At 42.7% G+C, this 22589-nt stretch overlaps 1 protein-coding gene across 1 annotated transcript in view; it reads left to right on the top strand.

The window, feature by feature from the left end:
- The window catches only part of LOC140471173 (transmembrane protein 106C-like), a 60859-nt gene extending 40437 nt beyond the window's left edge, over positions 1–20422 (top strand). The window contains exons 5-7 of the mRNA XM_072567059.1: positions 227–276; positions 5433–5486; positions 17010–20422. Of these exons, the coding sequence (XP_072423160.1) occupies positions 227–276; positions 5433–5486; positions 17010–17127 (222 nt within the window). The 3' untranslated portion in view covers positions 17128–20422. The remainder of the gene's footprint in view (positions 1–226; positions 277–5432; positions 5487–17009) is intronic.
- The last annotated feature ends 2167 nt before the right edge of the window (positions 20423–22589 follow it).

Raw genomic sequence — 22589 nt, 5'->3', positions numbered from 1 at the left:
AGGCAATTGGTTGCTTAACTAAATGCGTAGGTGTCCCAGAAACTGGCAAAGGATCATTGCGGTTTTATGTAAACTAACTTCATTCAAGAGTCTATTCTTTCACCCTCCTGTGACGAGCAAGGAAGATTTTTGAATCCTTGTCAGAAGTGTGACTAATAAGGTTCAATTTGCTACCGCTTTATACAGTGAATGATGGTCTCTTATATCTATATTACTGATCTTGCAGGTGAACTACACTGTACAAATGGAGTTCAGTGGTTCTCTAACATATGTATAGTAAGTAAAATTTTCTACTTTTTTGAATACTGCTGGCATTTAGGTCATTCTATGCAAGTATATTATGATTTTATTCAATAAATGTCTGTTATCTGTACTATGATTACATGGCAAAGGTCTCATACCATTAATTTGAAAATAGTAAACTTCTATTCAACGTAAATAACTAAACAAATACTGTCATCCTCAGATAGTGGCATTGATCAGAACTTCACTGGGCTAGACTTTAAATATTAGGCTGTAGAAGTAGACCAGAGGCTGGCAGTTCTGTAGTGAGTAGCTTGCCTCTAAACCTGCACACCCCCTAACCGTGGGCAAGCTTTGATCTCGGGAGTGAGAAGAATCTATGCTTGCCTGGCTGAGTGCAGCTCCAATGAAACCACACCCCATCAAGGCTTAGAACTAAACTTGTTAATAATGTGTTCATCCTTGTTTTATTGCTCAGATCTCCAATTTAAAATTGAAGCACTGGGGGTAGCTTGGAAGGTTTAATTAGAATTAATTTTCTCTCATTGTACATTTTGTTTTTGGCAAAATGAAATCAAATTGACTTGTCCCCTGGTACTTTCACATGTTGGAAATGTGAATTTGTGGTGTGATGGCACCTAAAATTTGAGGGACTGGGTTTTTAGTGCAACTTGGTAATTGGCTACTGTCTAATGCTGTAGATGTATTGCCAAAATTTGTGCAGTCAACTAGGTTTTTGGCTATTTCCTTTTTAATCCCAACTTTTGAGTTGGTTGGGATGAAATGAAAGCTGTTTTTTTTTTGTCTGAGGATAGTTTTTTTTTTGAGCTTCTAGGTTTTGGTTCAGGAAACTGTGGTTGGAGCAGATGAGGCCAACATTTGTTGCCTATCCCTGATTCTCCCTTGAAGATAGTGGTGAGCTGCTGCCTTGGACAATTCCCACCCTTCCAGTGTAAGGGCACCCACTACGTTAGGGAGGGAATTCCTAAGATTTCGATAGACAAAACTCTATTTCATTTTAAAGACGGTGAGTGACTTGAACTTGCAGTGTAGTGTTCCCATATATTTATTGCCCTTGTCATTCTGGGTGGCAGAGAATGCAGGTTTGCACAGTACTGTCTGAGGAGCCTTGGTGACATGTGCAGGGTATTTAGCAGATAGTGCTGCTGGTGAATGGCACCCCAAATCCGCAAACTACTTTTGTCCTAGATAGTGTCAGTCTTGGGTTTTTTTTTGGTACACTACTCCAGGCAAGAGGGAAGTATACCATCACCCCATTGACTTGTGACTTTATAAATGGGGAGATGGTGAGTATCATGCCACAGAATCCTAGCCTCTGACCTGCTCTTGTAGCCACAGTATTTGTAGTCCAGTTCCATTTCTTGTCAGTGATTGTCCCACTAACAACATCCTGGGGTTATCAGCAACTGCAATGACGTTTAAATGTCAAGGTGTGATCGTTGGATTACCTACTTTTGCCCATTTTTGTCTGGTACTTGCATGTTGCAAATGTAACTTACAAACATGGGTCTTACGATCAGCATTTAACTCTAGTTGAAACTCTAACCTCCTCGTAACTCTTGTTACGCAAGACACAAAAATGGTGTTCTGGACCGAGGAAATCGAGAGAAATGGTTGCGTCGTCTTTGCTCACCAGCACAGAAACCATTCGGAGCCTATCAGAATTCCACTGCTTAGTCTTTGGTTTCTTGTTTGCAGTGTCACAAGGTGGTTGGTTCACACGCCTTATGAAAGGCTGTGACTTAAGTCCACGGCTTATGGCAACTGCCAAGTAGGGGGAAAACACTGGTTTTCTTCAAGCTTAAAGTAACTTTTTATTGCAGAGATGCGTACTGATATGCCATGGGGGCATTGAGCTAAATCACCTTCCCTATCCCTGTATTCGCAACACAGTCAAAATATTCTTGGACCCTTCAGTTGTCCTGACCAGACTTTACAAAAGTAATCAGACTGATTTTATAGTTGAGCAAAAACTAATATAATACTAACTTTACCAGATCTAAACTAAACAATGTTCAATGTCTAATGTCTAATACTTTAAACCCAGTCTCAAATAGAAATATGGTACGAATGGGGCCATTCAGCCCATCTTGTCTATGCCAACCCAAGTTGGGTTTTAAACATAGCCTCGCTCTCTTGCAAACAGACAGTTAAAGAATAAAAAGGAAAATAACAGTGTCACAGGCATATGAGATTGACTAATGTCTTCAGAAATCAAGCTAATACATTGCAAATTGCTTAGAGTAGGCTCCTGAGGAATACTCATTTCACTTAATCCTTATAACGAATTTTACTCAATCTTTGACAGGATCATAATGGGAGAGCAACTAACTCATTTCAGCAGCTTTCACAGCCACCACCATCTCTTTAAAAACCGTTCAAAGTTCAGTTTCTCTTCCACCATTTTGAGTGGCTGGCAGTGGCCGTGGCCTTCCTGTGGCCCCTTTTAACATCCAAGCATCTGCCAACCTTGGAGCATAATGCATCTCCAGACTTGATGTCTGATTTATGTTCAAAATCATTGTTCTCGCCAATTAACTTTCAAGGCCAGGTCCCTTCTAAATGAATCATTTTTTTATATATAAAGCTGCTCACAGTCCAGATGTCACCTTCAATTCACACTTCCAACTAAAAATGCGAAATAAAAATAATGAAGGCCTTGACTGCATTCCTGTTGAAGGTCTGAAGCTTCTCCTATCTTTGTTTACAGCTCCAAGTTGCTCAGCTACCTGAGAGCCAATCTCTGACCAGGGCCTTCTGCCTGCCAACAATACCTAGTCAGTAGTCCACAGAATAATCTGCTTGCTGACTGAATCTCCATTTGTGTGTGCACACCCTTGGCTGCAGTTGGTCTGGGTCTTCTACTGCTTGGACCACCAGCTGTATCAACCGTACTTAAAATGAGTGTCAGGTTACTTTTTTGAAAAAAAATCGCAGTCTTTTCACCCTCAAATCTACTGAGGGCAGTCACACCCCCCTGAGTTCAGCTAGTGCCTGTTTGGGCCAAGACAGTAGTGAGGTCCATCAGGGAGGATGTGAGCCTGAGGGGTGATCAGTCCAGGTAGTGGAGGCCTGCAGATCCAAGCATCCCTGTACACTGACATCACTGTTTTCTGCTCCAATCTGCTGTCTGAGTGCAGACTCTGAGCATCTGACAAGACCAAACTGACTTTGGAAGCTAAAGTAGAGGCAAAAGCTGAGGCCATGTTTTTTGGGAACTGGGCTGACCAATCCTTTATCCCCTTCACTGTCAGGACAGATTACCTGAAGATGCTGGGAATGTGGTTTGGAGGGACTGGAGCATCAGCAAAATCTCGAGTGCATTGCCAGGATGGGTCAAACTGGTCATTTGGGAGCACTGCTCTTCTTTCCCCCCCCACCTGCAGGTTATAAACCTGGTCATCAGGTATGTGGCACTCTGGCCCAGATCTGGCCCATTCCCTGTAACTCTGCCATTGCAGTTATCTCATCGATCTTCCACTTCATCTGGACGTCTAAGGTGGACAGTACAAAACTCTGGATAAGGGTGGGAAGGATGTTCCCTATGCCACCAACCCCCTCATGCCAGCTTTGTGTGTAGCCGCATCAAGCGGTGTAGACCCTTCGTATGCAAACAGTGTCACTGTAACACTGGGGATAGCTGGAATCTCCAATACATAAAGGATCGGACTGGTCCAATTGCTGCAGAATTCTCCAAGTAGTTGAACCATTCCATATCACCTGTCTTTGTGGGGAAGTTTGTAATGGAAAAACATCACCTTTTTTGACCACCAGTCCATCGGGAAGTGGTCAGCACGTAGTATCCTCAAGACCCTATTGGGTAAAATGAGGGGTTTTTTTTTGTCACTGAGCTACTCAGGACAAATCTTGCCACAGGACTGTCCTCCATGGTCTGTTCCCTGGTATGCACGCTGAGACAATCATCCAATTGTGCCTGGAGGGCCATCCGTTCAATGAAAGACACTCTTTGGTCTGCTTGAAACTTGCTGGCCTTTCAGAGCAAAGAATTAACCCTGACTGGGTGTTGCAGACTTGCACATTCCAAGGTGCAGTGGGAAAGACCACTCGGAGGCCTTCCTGCTGAAGGTAAATGGGGGTCCATTTAGTTATTGGAGCCTAGTGGTGATGCTCAGGCCTGTAAATACAGTCTGGCCTGAGACATGTCTTTGGTTTGTTTAGATAGAGTCAAATGTTTGTTTCCTTTTAACATGCTACTATATGAACTGTTTGTGACTGTATATAAGAGCTAATGAATAAGTTGTTTTATATTTTGAAATAGTGAGGTCAGAAGTTAACTGGCCCTGGCAGAACCCAAACTAAAGGCTAGTGAGCTGGTTACTGCTGAGCAAATGCCCCTTGATAACCCTGTCACCAGTTCTTTTGTTATCATACTAGTTGATAACACCAGACAAATTTTTATTTCCAAAGTGAGACCTAGCTTGATAGACCGCAAATGTTAACTTCTTTGAAACTTACTGTAGTGATAAGTCATATGCACTTAGCAAGCAGCAATGTTTTTTAAAAAAAAATAATGCACCAAGAAATAAGCTTAGTTTGTGTTAAACCATTAAACACTGTCTTGATATGAATATCAAAAATAGTGGACCAGATTTTCCAGTGATTGCCAATCTTTGATTTGCCTTGCTCTCCTTTTTTTTTAATTTTACGGAAGAGGAGAGCTGTGCATTTCTGTTAGGGTCTCTCTGTTCCAAAGGTTGTCGTAATGCAGAGCTGTCTGAGGATAACAAACTATGCCCCTCTTCCCAACAGTCAGTAGCATATTCTGAAATGTAAAAGTCCAAGCAGCCATTTTGGCAGCTGCTGTCAAAAGGTAAGTACGTAAGTGGAGTTTTTTTGGGAGGAGTGGGGGAAGAGTGTGTAGAACAGAGCAGGGTGGGCTGTAGAAAACTGGTCTGGGTGATGAAAAGAACAGGGTGGAGCTCTGGTGTGGCAAGGAGTCTTCTCCAGTTGGATCTGACATCAGGAGAGCAGCTAGGTTAGAATTGAAAGATCAGTATAGGGTCTGCTTTCTCTCCTGTGCTGAAGGGGCTCTCTGCTCTCAGATCCATGTGACTTGGAAGTAACATCCCATAAAAGGGAAAGTGCAGTGATGGATTTTTGGCATTTTTCTGACTTATTGACTAAAGCAGTTCTTTTTTTCCCTGCAGTACCTTTTGCACGATGCCATCAATCAAGGTCCACAATATTGTTGTCTTCATGCAGTAAGTTCTTCAAGAACAGTCTTGTTTAAATAGAGAAAAACTGAAAAGTTGCAACACTGACTTGAAGTTACTTGTGCACAAAACAGAAAGCTAGCACACCGATGCAGGAGGTCATCAGGAAGGTTAATGAAGTGTTGGCCCTTGTTTCAAGGGAGTTGGCGTATAAGATTAGGGAAGTCTTACTGCAGTTATACAGGGTGCTGGTGAGACCACATCTGGAGTACGGAGAGCTGTTTTGGTCAGTTTTTTTTATTTAAGGAAAGATTTAATTGGAGGAAAGTCATAGGTTCACCAGGATGATCCCTGGTATGGAGGGAATGCCTAATGAGCAAAGGCCCAACAGATTGGAATTCCACGCAATGGAGTTTAGAAAAATGAAGTATTCTAATTGACACATATCATCTGATTCCCATGGGACTTGACAGGGTAAATGCTGAGAGGATGTCTTCCCTTATGGGAGAGTTTAGGGCTAGAGGACATAGTCTCTGAATAAAGGGGTGCTAGTTTAAGACTGAAGAATTGATTCAACTTGCCACAAAGCTATGGGGGCAGAATCCTTGTGTATATGTAAGCTGCAACAGATCCTTGATCAGTAATCTAGGGTCACTGGGAAATGCAGGAATGTGGGTACGTTGGATCAGCCAAGCAGCCTGTCTATTTTCTTATGGTCTTTTATCTGTCTTTTAAAAAGCTGTTCAAAGTGCAGTATGGTTTTGGTACATATCCTGAAGCTGAATTCAAAGTTGGACTTGATTCTTTTAACTTGCAATTTTGGATTTTCACCAATAAGTGGTCTGGTATTCTTGAGTAGTGCTGGAAAAGCACAGCAGGTCAGGCAGCTTCTGAGGAGCAGGAAAATCAATGTTTCGGCCAAAAGCCCTTCATCGGGAATCCTGATGAGCTTTTGTTTGAAATGTCGATTTTCCTCCTCCTGCTGCCTGACCGGCTGTGTTTTTCCAGCACCACTCTAATCTAGACTCTGATCTCCAGCATCTGCAGTACTCACTTTTACCTGGTATTCTTTAGTCCCTTTTTTTGTAGGCTTTTAGAAGTCAGGAATTATTAGTTCTGTTTGGGTAACAAAAATGTAGACATGAAGCCTAGCCTTGCAAGCAAATTCTATTGAATTTCCAGTTTTAAATCTGTGTAAGTCTAACAGAATAGCTAGTTATTGACAACTCCTCCTTTCTCTAACCTATCTTTTAACTCCCTCTCTAAAATACCAGTCTGATTTTTAAACACCGCACCCCCCCCCCATTAAGATTTACCAAAAATACTAAAATTTCGAAACCAGCCAGCTGTCGTTTTTTTTTGTATCTTCCTGTCTCCTCCTCTTGGGGATTTCTGTTTCACAGGTCGTTGGTAGATAAAGGTACCTTTTTAAGAGAGCTATTCTACAGGTAGTCTGCAGATATTGGTGGCTTGGCAGTTCTCCAACTGTTGAGGGTTTTTTGGGCTTTATACCCCAAAGCATCAGATCATTAGTGTTAATATTGTCAAACTACTAAATTCGAACTTGATTGGAGTTTGGTATTTTGGGGCATAATTTAAACTGGCTGAATTTGAATTCATTTATTTTTTTTTGGCTCCAGGCGACCCAGCTCATGTAACTGTTTGACCAAATGTTACATTGTTACCTTTTTCAGAACACTTAGTGCTGTGTCAGGTAGTTCTGTCAAGGTACAGTACCCCTTCCAGCTTCGTAACAATGAGACTAAGTACAATATTTCAGGTTGTGGTTTTGGTTGGCTAGAATATATATACTTTCTAGCTTCATATGTAACCAACTTCAACTGAAGTTCAAAGCTGCCATATCACATTGGAATGGTTTAGCTGGCAGTATTTGATTGGCTAGCTAATAAGCAGCCAGTCTAATGTCGATGAGAGTGGTAATCGGAGACTCTCTCCATACCAAGTAACTTCAATCATTAATAAAACTTGTGCAGCAACTGAGTTGACTTGTGCATACTAACTGGCTTTTTGCTTTGTGTGTCACAAACCTGACATCCCCTCCCTTGCTGATGGGACCAAGTGTCCTGACACCAGCTGGTCTGTGACTGCTCACTTACAACTTCTCAAGGGCAATTGAACATGGGCATCAAATGCTGATTTTTCTTTTTTTAAACCTCTCCTAGCTGCCCTCCCACCTTTTTTTTTAAAAAGTATTTTTGGATTTTTCCCAAACTACATAAGCTGTGTGAAGCGCCAGATCAAGGCAAAGTTGTTCTTATTCAGGAAGTAACCCTGTGCCCTGTCCTCCACCCCCATCCCACCCAGAATATGCTGAACAGCCATAGAAAAACTTGGTAGGGGCATAAAGGCTGGTGTTTTTTAAAAAAGGGTTCAACATGGCTTTGTGTGGAAAATCATGTTTCTCAAACTTGGTTTTTTTTTTGAAGAAGTAATAGAGGATTGATGAGGGCAGAGCAGTAGATGTGATCTATATGGACTTCAGTCAGGTGTTCGACAAGGTTCCCCATGGAAGACTGATTATCAAGGTTAGATCTCATGGAATACAGGGAGAACTAGTCATTTGGTTACAGAACTGGCTCAAAGGTAGAAGACAGAGGGTGGTGGTGGAGGGTTGTTTTTCCCACTGGGGGCCTGTGACCAGTGGAGTGCCACAAGGATCGGTGCTGGGTCCACTTTTCATTTTTATATAAATGATTTGAATGTGAGCTGAAGAGGTATAGTTAGTAAATTTGCAGATGACACAAACATTGGAGGTATAGTGGACAATGAAGAAAGTTCTCTGATTACAATGGATCAGATTGGCCAATGGGCTGAGAAATGGCAGATGGAGTTTAATTTGGATAAATGTGAGGTGCTGCATTTTAGGAAAATCAAATCTTAGCAGGACTTTTACACTTACACTTAATGGTAAGGTCCTAGGGAGTGTTGCTGAACAAAGAGACCTTGGAGTGCAGGTTCATAGTTCCTTGAAAGCAGAGTCACAGGTAGATAGGATAGTGAAGATGTTTGGTATGCTTTTCTTTATTGGTCAGAGTATTGAGTACAGGAGTTGGGAGGTCATGTTGCGGCTGTACAGGACATTGGTTAGGCCACTCTTGGAATACTGTGTGCAGTTGTGGTCTCCTTCCTATCGGAAAGATGTTGTGAAACTTGAAAGGGTTCAGAAAAGATTTACAAGGATGTTACCAGGGTTGGAGGGTTTGAGCTACAGGGAGAGGCTGAATTGGCTGGAGCTGTTTTCCCTGGAGTGTCTGAGGCTGAGGGGTGACCTGAAAGGGGTTTATAAAATTGAGGGGTATGGATAGGATAAATAGACAAGTCTTTTCCCTGTGGTGGGGAGTCCAGAACTAGAGGGCATAGATTTGGAATGAGGGGGGGGAAGATATAAAAGAGACTTAAGGGACAATGTTTTCACAGAGAGGGTGGTACGTGTATGGAATGAGCTGCCAGAAGATGTGGTGGAGGCTGGTACAATTGCAACATTTAAGAGGCATTTGGACGGGTACATGAATAGGAAGGGTTTGGAGGGATATGGGCCGGGTGCTGGCAGGTCCGACTAGTTTGGGTTGGGATATCTGGTGGGTGTGGATGGGTTAGACCGAACGGTCTGTTTCCGTGCTGTACATCTCTGACTCTAAGTACAATGCACTGTAAGTGCAATTTCCCTGGTCTAGTCTGAAATCATGACCCTGACAGCATGGAAAATCCTCCAGCTGGATGAGATGGGTCAATTTTGTCCATCTATTGTTGATTTATCAATTGTAACCAGTTGACTGGATTATTGACTTAGAGTAGTGTAATGCCAACACTATATGTTCGGTTCCCATGAAGGCCACTCCTCAATCTCTTCCCTTGCCTGAGGTCTGGTGGCCCTCAGGTTAAATCCCCACCAGTCGCTTCTCTGTAATGAGAAAGCAGCCCCTATGGTCTAGTAAGACAATGGCGACACAATTAGTGTCCCCTTCTATGCTGAGAACCTGAGGAGGCAGTGATGGATCATCCGTTCAGCATTTTTAGACTCTTAGAGATGTACATCATGGAAACAGACCCTTCGGTCCAACCCATCCATGCCGACCAGATATCCCAACCCAATCTAGTCCCACCTGCCAGCACCCAGCCCGTATCCCTCCAAACCCTCCCTATTCATATATCTATCCAAATGCCTCTTAATGTTGCAATTGTACTAGTCTCCACCACATCCTCTGGCAGCTCATTCCATACACGTACCATCCTCTGTGTGGAAAAAGTTGCCCCTCAGGTCTCCTTTTTTTTTATATATATCTTTCCCCTCTCACCCTAAACCTATGCCCTCTAGTTCTGGACTCCCCGACCCCAGGGAAAAGACTTCGCCTATTTATCCTATCCATGCTCCTCATAATTTTTTAAACCACCTATAAAGTCACCCCTCGGCCTCCGACGCTCCAGGGAAAACAGCCCGGCCTGTTCAGCCTTTCCCTGTAGCTCAAATCCTCAACATCTTTGTAAATCTTTTCTGAACCCTTTCAAGTTTCACAACATCTTTCCGATAGGAAGGAGACTAGAATTGCACGCAATATTCCAACCAATGTCCTGTACAGCCGCAACATGACCTCCCAACTCCTGTACTCAATACTCTGACCAATAAAGGAAAGCATACCAAACACCGCCTTCACTATCCTATCTACCTGCGACTCCACTTTCAAGGAGCTATGAACCTGCAGTCCAAGGTCTTTGTTGAGCAATGCTCCCTAGGACCTTACCATTAAGTGTATAAGTCCTGCTAAGATTTGCTTTCCCAAAATGCAGCACCTCTCATTTATCTGAATCAAACTCCCTCTGCCACTTCTCAGCCCATTGGCCCATCTGGTCCAGATCCTGTTGTAATCGGAGGTAACCCTCTACACTACACCTCCAATTTTGGTGTCATCTGCAAACTTACTAACAGTTCCTCTTATGCTCACATCCAAATCATTTATGTAAATGATGAAAAGTAGAGGACCCAGCACCGATCCTGTGCAAACACCTGCCAAAGGCTGAAATGTTCACAACCTTAATTTTAAAAATTTTGTTGAGCTGCCTCTTTCTGCTAAAGTTTAATTATCCATCTTTTCACAGTTGGCATTTTTTTGTATGGGATTGTTTAGTTCTGTATCTAACCTGCTATTTCTGCTCTGCCATGTATGGATGGCTGAATTGCGTTAAGATTGGCAGCTGACTTTCAGGATGTTGTGCTAGGTTTGGTTTTTGAATACAATTCTGTTGGCCCACGCCAGCAGTTTCAGAACCAGTTTTAAGCTACTCAATCTGTTCAGAATCCAGCCTATTTGGCATCGTGGTCATTCTCACCACATGGTGGATGTATGCCACGTGAGGGAAGGACTGGTGTTAATAGTCATTCTGTGAAAAGCTTAGAGGGTGCAGAATTCTTGCATTTTTTTTTTAAGCTGTACATAGTCCCCTACAAAGAGCAATCAAGTCTTGGACTTCATTTGAGGTAATGTAACTGGGGAAATGGTTGACTTATCACGTGGGAGAGTATTTTTACAGACAGCAATCATAACTCTTGGATTCAAGATTGTTGCCCATTGCCATAAGTTCTTAACTTGAGGGAAGGCCTTTTTAAAAACCAAGATCAGATATAATCTTGCAAGTGGACTGGGAGCTTATTTTTAGATAAATCTGTTGCAAGAGTTGGATGCCTTCAAGAAGGAAGTATGGAGATGTTCTAATAAGGAAAAAGGGTGGAGTCATCAAATCCTGTGAATCCCTGGATATCCAGGGATGTGGAGAATTGGATAGAGAAAAAGGCTATGGCAGATATTATTGGCTCAAAACAGCAGAATCCCTAGAATATGCAAGGGGAGACTTTAAGGTGAGCTAAAAGGGGGATGTGAAAGCATGGTGGAAGGTGAAGTTTTAAGGATAAAAGGTTAATGAAGGCATTGAGAAACAGTGGTAATTCATGTGGAGACAAGGTGCAGGTATGTTTCTAAATTAATATTCTCAGGATTCACTAGAGAGATGATGTGGGTTTCAAAAGTGGAGAGGAGTATGATATTCTTAAGGTTTTGGGCCCCATATCTCAGGAAGGATTTACGAGCCCTGGAGTGTGTTCAGAGGAGGTTCATGAGAATGGAGATGATAAATTTCTTCAGCCAGAGGGTGACAAATCTGTGGATTTATTGCTACAGAAGGCTGTGGAGGCCAGGTCACTGAATATATTTAAGATAAATTCTTGAGTATCAAGGGTTAGAGGGAGGAAGCAGGACAATGAGGTTGAGAAACTTACCAACCATGATTGGCAGAGCAGACCTGATGGACTGAATGGCCTAATCTCTGCTCCTACATCTTATGGCCTTAAGTTTGTGAGGTAGAACATAAAAATACAGCACAGTACAAGCCCTTCGGCCCTCGATGTTGCACTGATCCAAGCCCACCTAACCTATACTAGCCCACTATCCTCCATATGCCTATCCAATGCCCATAAAGAGGGAGAGTCCACCACTGCTACTGGCAGGGCATTCCATGAACTCTCAACTCGCTGAGTAAAGAATCTACCCCTAACATCTGTCCAAAACCTACCACCCCTTAATTTAAAGCTATACCCCCTCGTAATAGCTGACTCCATACGTGGAAAAAGGCTCTCATGGTCAACCCTATCTAAACCCCTAATCATCTTGTGCACCTCTATCAAGTCACCCCTAAACCTCCTTTTCTCAAATGAAAACAGCCCCAAGTGCCTCAGCCTTTCCTCATACGATCTTCCTACCATACCAGGCAACATCCTGGTAAACCACCTCTGCACCCGTTCCAGTGCCTCCACATCCTTCCTATAGTATGGCGACCAAAACTGCGCACAGTACTCCAGATGCGGCCGCACCAGAGTCTTATACAACTGCAACATGACCTCAGGACTCCGGAACTCAATTCCTCTACCAATAAAAGCCAGTACGCCATATGCTGCCTTCACAGCACTATTTACCTGGGTGGCAACTTTCAGAGATCTGTGTACATGGACACAAAGATCCCACTGTTCATCCACACTACCAAGTATCCAACCATTAGCCCAGTACCCCATCTTCTTACTCTTACCAAAGTGAATCACTTCACACTTAGCTACATTGAACTCCATTTGCCACCTTTCTGCCCAGCTCTGCAGCTTATCTATATCCCGCTGTAACCTGCCACATCTTTCCTCACTGTCAACAACTCCACCAACTTTTGTATCATCTACAAACTTGCTCACCCAACCTTCTAGCCCCTCCTCCAGGTCATTTATAAAAATGACAAACAGCAATGGTCCCAGAACAGATCCTTGCGGAACACCGCTAGTAACCGCACTCCAAGATGAACCTTTACCATCAACTACTCTGTCGTCTTCCAGCCAGCCAATTCCTAATCCAAACCTCCAACTCCCCCTCCATGCCATACCTCCATATTTTTTTGCAGTAGCCTACCATGGGGTACCTTATCGAACGCCTTGCTAAAATCCATATACACCACATCTACCGCTTTACCCTCATCCACCTCCTTAGTCACCTTCTCAAAGAATTCAATAAGGTTTGTGAGCCATGACCTGCCCTTCACAAAACCATGCTGACTATCCTTGATCACATTATTCCGATCCAGATGTTCATAAATCCTATCCCTTACAAGTCTCTCTAAGACTTTGCCCACAACAGAAGTGAGACTCACCGGCCTATAGTTACTAGGGTTATCCCTACTCCCCTTGAACAAGGGAACCACACTTGCTATCCTCCAGTCTTCTGGCACTATTCCTGTAGACAACAAGGACATAAAAATCAAGGCCAATGGCTCTGCAAACTCCTCCCTTGCTTCCCAGAGAATCCTAGGATAAATGCCATCAGGCCCAGGGGACTTATCTATTTTCACCCTTGCCAGAATTTCCAACACCTCTTCCCTACGTACCTCCAAACCGTCCATTCTAATTAATTGTGACTCAGTATTCACATCGGTGACAATGTCCTGTTCCTGAGTGAATACTGACGAAAAGTATTCATTCAGTGTCTCCCCAATCTCTTCAGCCTCCACACGCAACTTCCCACTACTATCCTTGACTGGACCTATTCCTACCCTAGTCATTATTTTATTCCTGACATACCTATAGAAAGCCTTTGGGTTTTCCCTAATCCTACCAACCAAGGACTTTTCATGTCCCCTCCTTGCTGCTCTTGGCTCTCTTTAGATCCTTCCTGGCTACCTTATAACTCTCAATCGCCCCAATTGAACCTTCATACCTCATCTTTACATAGGCCACCCTCTTCCCTTAACAAGGGATTCCAAATCTTATTAAACCACCGCTCCCTCAAACGACCCTTTCCTCCCTGCCTGACAGGTACATACTTCTCAAGGACACTCAATAGTTGCTCCTTGAACAAGCTCCACATATCGATTGCACCCTTCCCTAGAAGCCTACTTTTCCAAGCCCCACATCCTAAGTCATGCCTCACCGCATCATAATTTCCTGCCCCCCAGCTATAACTCTTGCCCTGCAGTGCACACTTATCCCTCTCCATCACTAGAGTAAAAGTCACTGAATTGTGGCCACTGTCCCCAAAGTGCTCACCCACCTCCAATTCTAACACCTGGCCTGGTTTGTTACCCAGAACCAAATCCAGTATGGCCTCCCCTCTTGTTGGCTTGTCTACATATTGTCAGGAAACCCTCCTGTACACATTGGACAAACACCGACCCATCTAACGTACTCTAGCTATAGCTTTCCCAATCCTTGAAGAGACCTTCTGAAGAAGGGCTGATGCCCGAAACGTCGATTCTCCTATTCCTTGGATGCTGCCTGACCTGCTGTGCTTTTCCAGCAACACATTTTCAACTCTATCTCCAGCATCTGCAGTCCTCACTTTCTCCTCCCTATAGCTTTCCCAGTCAATATCAGGAAAGTTAAAGTCCCCCATAACAACAACCCTATTACTTTCACTCTTCTCCGGAATCATCCTCGCAATCCTTTCTTCTATGTCTCTAGGACTATTAGGAGGCCTGTAAAAGACTCCTAACAGGGTGACCTCACCTTTCCTATTCCTAATCTCAGCCCAAACTACCTCAGATGGAGAGTCTTCATCCATCGTCCTTTCCACCGCTGTACACTATCTTTGACAAGCAATGCCACACGTCCCCCTCTTTTACCCCCACCTCTGACCCTACTAAAACATTTAAACCCTGGAACCTGCAACAGCCAATCCTGTCCCTGTTCTGCCCATGTCTCCATAATAGCCACATCGAAATCCCAGGTGCCAACCCACGCTGCAAGTTCACCTACCTTATTTCATATACTTCTCGTGTTGAAGTATACACACTTCAAGCCACCTTCCTGTTTACAGGTACCCTCCTTTGAGATTGATGCCATGTTCCTAACCTCCCTACACTCCAGGTCCTGCACCCTAAAGCTACAGTCTAGGTTCCCATGCCCTGACAGGCTTTTAAAAGGAGAGAAATCTCCAGGGCTGGATACTATGTATCCCAGGTTGGTGAGACGAGAGAGGCCCTTCCAAAAATTATCAATTCCCCTCTGACCCCAGGAGGTACTAGAGGATAGCCAATGTAGTACTGTTGTTAAAGAAGGGAACCAGGGCTAAACCAGGAAAGTTTTTTTTTAGTCTAACCTCAGTGGAGGGAAACTATTGGAAGCGATTCTGAAGGACACTTCATTTGCATTTGGAGAGACTGGGATTAATTGAATAGTCAGCATGGTATTGCTAAGGGGAGGTCATGTCTGACAAACTTGATTTGAAGTTTTCAAAGAGGTGCCCAGATGTATAGATGAGTGCAATGCATTTTATGTAGTCTACTTTAACTTCAAGGATTTTGATAAGGTCCAGTGAGGCAAGGATTTGCCAAATTGGTTCCCCAGTTGGCTGCGTAGGAGGAAGAGGGTGATGGTTGAGGGGTGTTTTTTTTTTCCCAGATGGAAGTCTGACTCCCATGGGGAGGATCAGTAGTTGGGCCCTTGCCAACTAGCTTACATTGTCACAAAACTAGTCCCTCTTTTTTTTAAAAAAAAAAGCTGTCCCTAGGCTCAAGATGACTCTGTCCATGAAAATATTTTTGAGGGGCAATAAACCGCGCATGGCTGGTTTGGTACAGAGATGAAAAGGATTTTGAGGCCATTTGTTTATATGTAAACAGATGAGACTTCAGGCCAAAGTGGTCATGTTTTAGAAGTGACCTGTATAATGAAAGGGGAGTGGTCAGCTGCTGAGCTGAGCAGTTTTAGTTCAGACTTGAGCTGGTGAGGCAATCCACAGGGTGCTGTGTGGCAACTTTTTTTTCCCTGCCCTTCAACTTCAACCTGTAAGCAGGGGTTCCATTTATACTGGGCTTTAAAGGGGGTTTGCTTATTGGGACTGTTGTGTGAATTCAGAACAGCATACTTAAGTCTAGCTGGAAAGACTGAGTTCTGTAGGGGTTCTTTATTCTGTTCTTTGTTTCATTGTGTAATTTTGTTTTAATTTTTCTGTTTTTAAAGTCTAGGAGTCACCCAGAAGCTAGCTAGGTTAACTTTCACTGTACACTTACTGAAACAAATTGCAAAGTTATGGTCTGGGGCTGCCTGCTTAATGTTCTGAGTGGTCTGGTCTAGTCCATAAACAAATGATTTTGCCTTCGAATGTGAAAGTTGATCAGTAAATTTGCAGACCAGACCAAAAACTGAAGTGGTAAATAATGAGGAAGATGGCCTTTTGATGACAGGAGGATATAGATGGGCTGATCAGTGAGAAACTGAGTTCAATCTGGATAAGTGAGGTGCTGCACTTCAGAACAAACAAGCCAAGGGGATACATGATTGGGAGAACCATGGAAAACAAAGGATCCGGAAAACCTTTTGGTGTGCATGTGCACCAGTCCCTTTAAGGGATCAGGGCAAATGGTTAAGAAAGCATTTGGTATACCTGCAGAGGCACACAGTTTACTAGCAGGGAGATGATGTTGGAACAGCATAAAATGCTGGTTGGGCCACAGGATCCATACAGGGAGGATGTGGTAGCACCAGGATGTTGCCTGGGCTGGAGAGTTCATGGAGGAATTGGACCGTGGCTTTCCTTGAAGCAGAGGAGATTGATTGGGCCATGATTTGAGGAGCATCGGGTAGACCAACCTTTTTTCCTTGATAGAAGGGCCAGTGACTAGGGGCATCCTCTTACAGTAAGGGGAAGGAGGTGTTGAGGAGAACCTTCACCCAGATACTGGTGGGCATCTAAAAGTTGCTGCCTGTATGAGGATGTTGGAGGCAGAGACCATCAGCGTTGCAATTGCACATCTAAGCACTTAAATGCTTAGGCATACAAGGCTATGGGCCAAGTACTGGAAAATGGGATTAGAATAGGTGTTTATCTGCTCTGGCCAAAAATGGGCCTTTTTATCATCTGGACTGTCGATCTGACTTTGATTTGATCTCCATACCACTGATCACACCCATCTATAATAGTGTAGTCACTCCTTGGACAAAGTGATGTTAACTCCATTCTTCAGGTGTGACTAACCTAATTGTTGGCTACTCTTTTCCCTTGCGGTGTTTAATTGTTTAATCTTTCTCAGAACCACAGTGAAAAGCTCCTATTTGGGACATCCATCACAGAACTCTCTGGAAGCCTACCGCTATCTGGATTGTGGGTCCAATTCAACAGTGTATAGAAGACCTCCTTTGAATCACTGAGACCTCTACAGTCTGAATGGAAATGATGGTTCAAAGCAACGTCTTTAATTGTTTTCACTAATGTGGGACTTCTCTCCTCCCTGTTTAGCTGGAAAGTGACTGCAGCAAGTAGATTTGAGAGGAGTCTTCTGTTTCTGCACTCTTTTTATAAGGCATGTGGCCGTGTAGAGCATCCTTAACCTTTCTCTTTTGTTTTTTTAATCAAAAAGGTTTGAGAGCATTGCTTTCAACTTTCCTGAGTAGTTGCTTTTTCCATAATGTTTCTTCCCTAGGGCAATGCCTTTGTTTCAAAACCTACCTCATGTGTGCCATGCTGTGTGCCCTCCAAGTTTCATACAAAAGCCTCCCATAGCAATGAACTTTTATACAACACAACCATGCATACAAGTTAGTCTACTCAAAGCTGCACTAGACCTAGGATATTTTTGGTCACTACCATCCTTTCTGAATTCCACTTCCCAGTTGACGTTGGACTAAACTTGAATTGCTTCTCCCTCCTGGGTTTGTCAAACTCTTGCATCACATCCGCTTCTCCCCCTCCCCCCGCCCACCACATGTTTGCCCTTCCTTTATTTTGACAAGGTTGTAAATGTGCTTGTATCTAAAATGTAGCCAAAAGAGACCTTCAAGTTAAAACAATAACAGGTTTTCAGTTCACCAAGTTAGCGGAGGGACATTCAATAGTTCATATACCAGTTGATGCAAATGCTGGGTGTGAATTATTAGCATTAATAGATATCATACATGAAAGCTTTAAAAGATTTGAAAATCACTAGGGAGTACACAAATGGAGGATTGCAAACCAAGTTGAATGAAGGACTAAAGAAGATGCATCCCAAATGAACACTGTATAATGGAGCTTTTTATATTAAACTATCTTGATGCAACTTCAAAAAATGCATAGTAGTTTTACAATGTTTGCATTCCTACCACAGTAGTAATTTAAAACCTGAACTGTTGGATTTATACATTTAACTTGCATGGCTAACAACACTAACTTTTTAAATTTAATGATGGAGCCTGATGCAAGTTTATTTTTACACACCATTCAACCCCTAAAGTGATCTGGTTTAGTGGTTTTTCTCCAACTATGTCAATGATGCACTTGCTGTCTGTTGACTGTTTGAAGTAACTTGTATATTTAAATGCCCACCTTTTTTTGTATGCGTGCAAGCAAATGCCAAGACAGCTGAAGCCATGTTCAGATTACCAAAATAAGAGGGAACTGGTCTTAACTAGCTTAATTGGAAATTGGTTGCAAGCTGTTTTTGTTTTAATATTTTATAAAACTTAGTTTGCCAATTGCAGTGTACCTGTTAAAGGTGACATGCAGGAATGTTTTAGCTCTTCCATTGGGGCAAGCTGAACTGGTACAAAGGGAAGACTGAAAAAATGGGGGAATAAAGTCTGAAAGAATGGGTTTTATTTTGTGTAATTTATTCAAGATGTTTTTGTACTCCAGGGTATTGCATAATATAAGGCACAGGATTTGTAAAAGTGAAACAAAAAGCAGACACTGGAAGCTTGCTGTGAATCAATTTTTAACTCTAGTTTAAAAAGGTAGACATTGAAGTTAGCAGGGTTTACACTTGGCAATGAACTCATGTGGAAGATGCATTTTTGGGGGGTCAGGGGTGGGACAATATTGACTTTGCTGGTGTAAAATGTATGAAACACTTCCATCTGTGTGCTACGTTGTTAAAATGTAACTAACCAACTGAATGAGTAGATTGTGATAGAGAACATCAAATGTAATAACAGAAGCACTGGTGGGTAGGAACCCCAAAAAGTTCTAAGCTTGAGATACCAGTAAGTGTTACTAATACTGGAGAGGGAAAAGAGAATGACTTTCCTAAATGTAACTCTCTTCTTCCCCCTTGCCCCTCTTCCCACCCTGGTGAGCACTGTCCAGTGATAGAGGATTGTTTTTAGTTTAATGTTTTCACAATATAAAGCTGTGTTGATCGTTTGCTGCAAGTTTCACTTGCTGTTGGAGGCTGCTGCATCAGTCCTCATCCTTTTGCTAGCCTTCATCTAAAGCAGTGAGCTAATGCTCTGAACCTATCTATTCACCCATGGGTGTGAAGCAGATAGCAAGTTAAGTCTGAAATGTGTACAGGGTTGTGGTTTATGAGCAATTGGCAGTATTAACAATTACTTTTCTGACCTGTTTTAACAAGACCCCACCCAGTAAGTTTGTTTTGTTTTTGTGCAAGTGACCCTTAGTGTGTCTTGATTCTTAACACCTCACCATTGGACAGATGCTGGAACTTCTCAGGTAGTGTTTGGACAATCCTGTTTCAGTGGCTGTTTTGATTCTATCTGTAGAAGGGTTGTTTTTTAATACATTGTGTATTGTACTGTATTGTATACTGGAAAGAAAAATTTTTGGTTTGAACAGGTTGGAATGTCTTGGCACTCTGAGCTGATGTGCATTGTTTAAATGTAATGCTGTCAGTTAGTGAGCACTTTTTCAAATAAATGTTCTGGGACTAGTATTGGCTTATTTCAGTGATGATGTGAACAGCTGCTCTGGACATTTAAATATTTCTTGCTACTGTACTGTGTTGCATTTAGTAAATTGAATCTAGTACCATGCCTTGGCTGTGTAACTTTCTCAAATGGGCTATTAAAGTAACCATCTGGAAATTTTGCGCAAAGATTCATTGCTGTGCTGCTTAATGGTTGCATGATTTTTATTGGTGTGCAAGCGCAAATCTTTCACCTCTAATATGGTAAGTGGTAATGACTTTCTTTGGGTCATTCTAGTCTAGCCAGGACTTATTGACAAAGGTTTCATTTTTTGTTTGACCCATATGCTGTTGGGGTGGGGGCGGGGGGAGGTGGTTGGGGAATGCTGTTTTCTTGTGGTATCTCCTCTATAAGAGAAGAGCAAAGTGCCTGCTGCAGTCCTTTTGAGCAGATGTTAAAGTTGCTGCAGGTTGCCAAGACTAGGGCAGAAATCTTCTGTTAGGAAGAGCAGGGAGCTGGAGAGGAGGACAAGGAATGGCCGAGCTGCATCACTTCGCTTCGGTTTGTGTTGCAAGAACCAGACTACATCGTGCAAAATGGTTAAAAGGAGTTGAGGATTCCATACCACTGGGACTGTTTTGAACTGAGGTGCAGATGTGTGCCGTTGTCCCTCTTTCAAAAGGGATCCAGCTGCTGGTGAATGTGACTTGGGTGGAAAAGCTTCAGTTGGCAGTGAAATCCTATGTGGCAGTGCTGTTCCATTTTACTGCAGGAATACTTGAAACTACATGAGGTTTATCTTTAATAAAACTTTTGGAAAATCCACTGTTGTCTAGTGGTTTTCTTTTGGTGTCATCGAGCTTCTTTCTTACAATTTCCCACTTTTTTAAAAAACATTTTTGTGAGGTTGGGACTAATGCTTGTGAAATCACATGGGGCAGGATTGTGGTTCTTGGGTCAAACTCCTAGTGTTGCAGGTGAGTTTATTTCCAATGTTTTTAATTCTTGTCCCCAGTTAGTGACTGGGCCTGCTGTCCCTCCAGTCAAAATGGGTGGGTGTTTCTCCAAGCTGCAGGCCCAGTGAGAAGCCCTTTCTACATGGAGTGTGGGCTGGGTGGATTTTTTTTTTTTTAATTTTTGTTCAATTGAAAGCTGCTAAGTCTGTGTTTGGCCGCTGAACCCTTCCAGAGGGCAGTCTGCAACCTCCACCCTGAGGGTGATTTTGGGGGTGGCAAAGCTACTAAAGGTATCTTACAACACTGGTGTTGACTGACTGTGTACAGGCAGGCTTGTCTGAAGCAGCTGCCTTGCTCCTAACACCATGGCTAACCCTCTGGCTTGCTGGGGTGGGGGAGAAAATGGCACTTGTTCCCAGCCCCTTTTTAAAGCCCTGTGCCAATTTACCTCTCCACAAATGCATTCTTATGTCACTTCATTCTCCAGTCCCATCCCAAATTCCATTTTGGATCACTGCATGGTCAGTGATTTAATGGTGCCAAGTGTATTTCTAATTGGACATAAAATCTGCTACACCTGTGCTGAAAGTGTTCCAGTGCTGCGCAAAATGCATTCGCTTGCTGTGGTGTTTATGGTTCAAACTGCAAATAGTTAAAGAAGACCACTGTTTAGAGGGAGGGGGTGGTAGTTGTGTACAAGACCCCTGATGAGCATAAAAATGTAACCATAATTTTTAGATTAGATTACTTGGTGTATTTTCCAGGGCCTTTTGCAGTGCAGTGTTAGCATACCTCTGAGCCAAAGGCTTGGGTTCAAGTCTAAGGTGTGTCATGTCTGAACAACTGGAAATTGGTGTTCTGTGCTAAACTACAGGCTTACAATAAAACCAAAGCACAGACTTCAAGAACTATATTGAAGCTCTGATTTAAAATAACAGCCTTTCCTTTCTCTTTCAAACTCTGCCAATCGAAGGCTGAAATGTGATTTTTCAGGCTTCCTCCGTACACTGATCTCTCTTACAATAGATCACTCAAAAGTTGGATGTTTTGCCTTGTTGGTTGACCAGCAATTAATTTTTGTTTCTCACCTTTTTTAAAAAAAACTTGCATACAAGCCCTGCAGCTAAATAGCATTCCTTTCTTTGATTCATGCTATCATTCAACATCTTGGAACAAAATTAGTTTCTTGTCCAACCTGCTTCAGTTTGGCAGAATTGGCTTTGAGGTAACTTCAATTCAAGCTCCTTAATTATATAGAATTTTGGTGCCAAGCTTGTATAAGATGCATGATGCTTGAAATATGTATCATCTAACTCCCCTCTGATTATTGTGGATGGAAGTCTGAGGCTTGGTGTGCAATCCAGTGAGTTCATGCTGTTGGAATGCACCAGGATAAGTAGAAGCAGTGTGGGGTGGAGAAGAAATCTGCTCTAATCTTTTGATCAGATGTATTCTACCAGTATGTAAACATTCAGTCTGATTTTCTGGGGCTTCTGTATTTTGTACCCTTATTCTTTCAATTATCCTTTTTCCTTTGGTTGTAATTTATTACTTGGCTAAGAGATAACCAGAACCTTGAGACTTGGCTTCGAGCCATTCTGGGACATGTTGAGACCAGCTGCCCTGCAGTTGAACAGCAAGTACCATGCTGTTAGGTCCTGTTATTTTACATCCCCTTAGGATGAAGAGATGAGCATTTTTCTCTTCAGTGGGTAAAATTTAACTGCTGTATTTCCCATTGCTTATAATAGTGACTACACTTCAAAAGCTTGAAGTGTTTTTGAGGCATGTGCTCAGGAAGTGTGTAATTTATTGAAACTATTCTTGTTTGTCTTTTTGACAGTCTGGATGAGACCTCTCCTTTCAATTTTGTTACAAAGTCACTTGGAGCATTTCAGCTGTGGCTAGCATGCTAATCACATCCCCACATAACTCTGGACTTTGATCTAGTGCAATTATATTCTGAATGTTTGCACCATGTCAAATCAGTGTTGGGAGCAGCTGGGGTTAGTGTGGAACTCCAGAATGGCATAG

This window comes from Chiloscyllium punctatum, chromosome X (assembly GCF_047496795.1).
Source record: "Chiloscyllium punctatum isolate Juve2018m chromosome X, sChiPun1.3, whole genome shotgun sequence".
Taxonomy (NCBI): domain Eukaryota; kingdom Metazoa; phylum Chordata; class Chondrichthyes; order Orectolobiformes; family Hemiscylliidae; genus Chiloscyllium; species Chiloscyllium punctatum.
The sequence above is the reverse complement of the archived record's forward strand: the minus strand, read 5'-3'. Positions and strand labels throughout refer to the sequence as shown.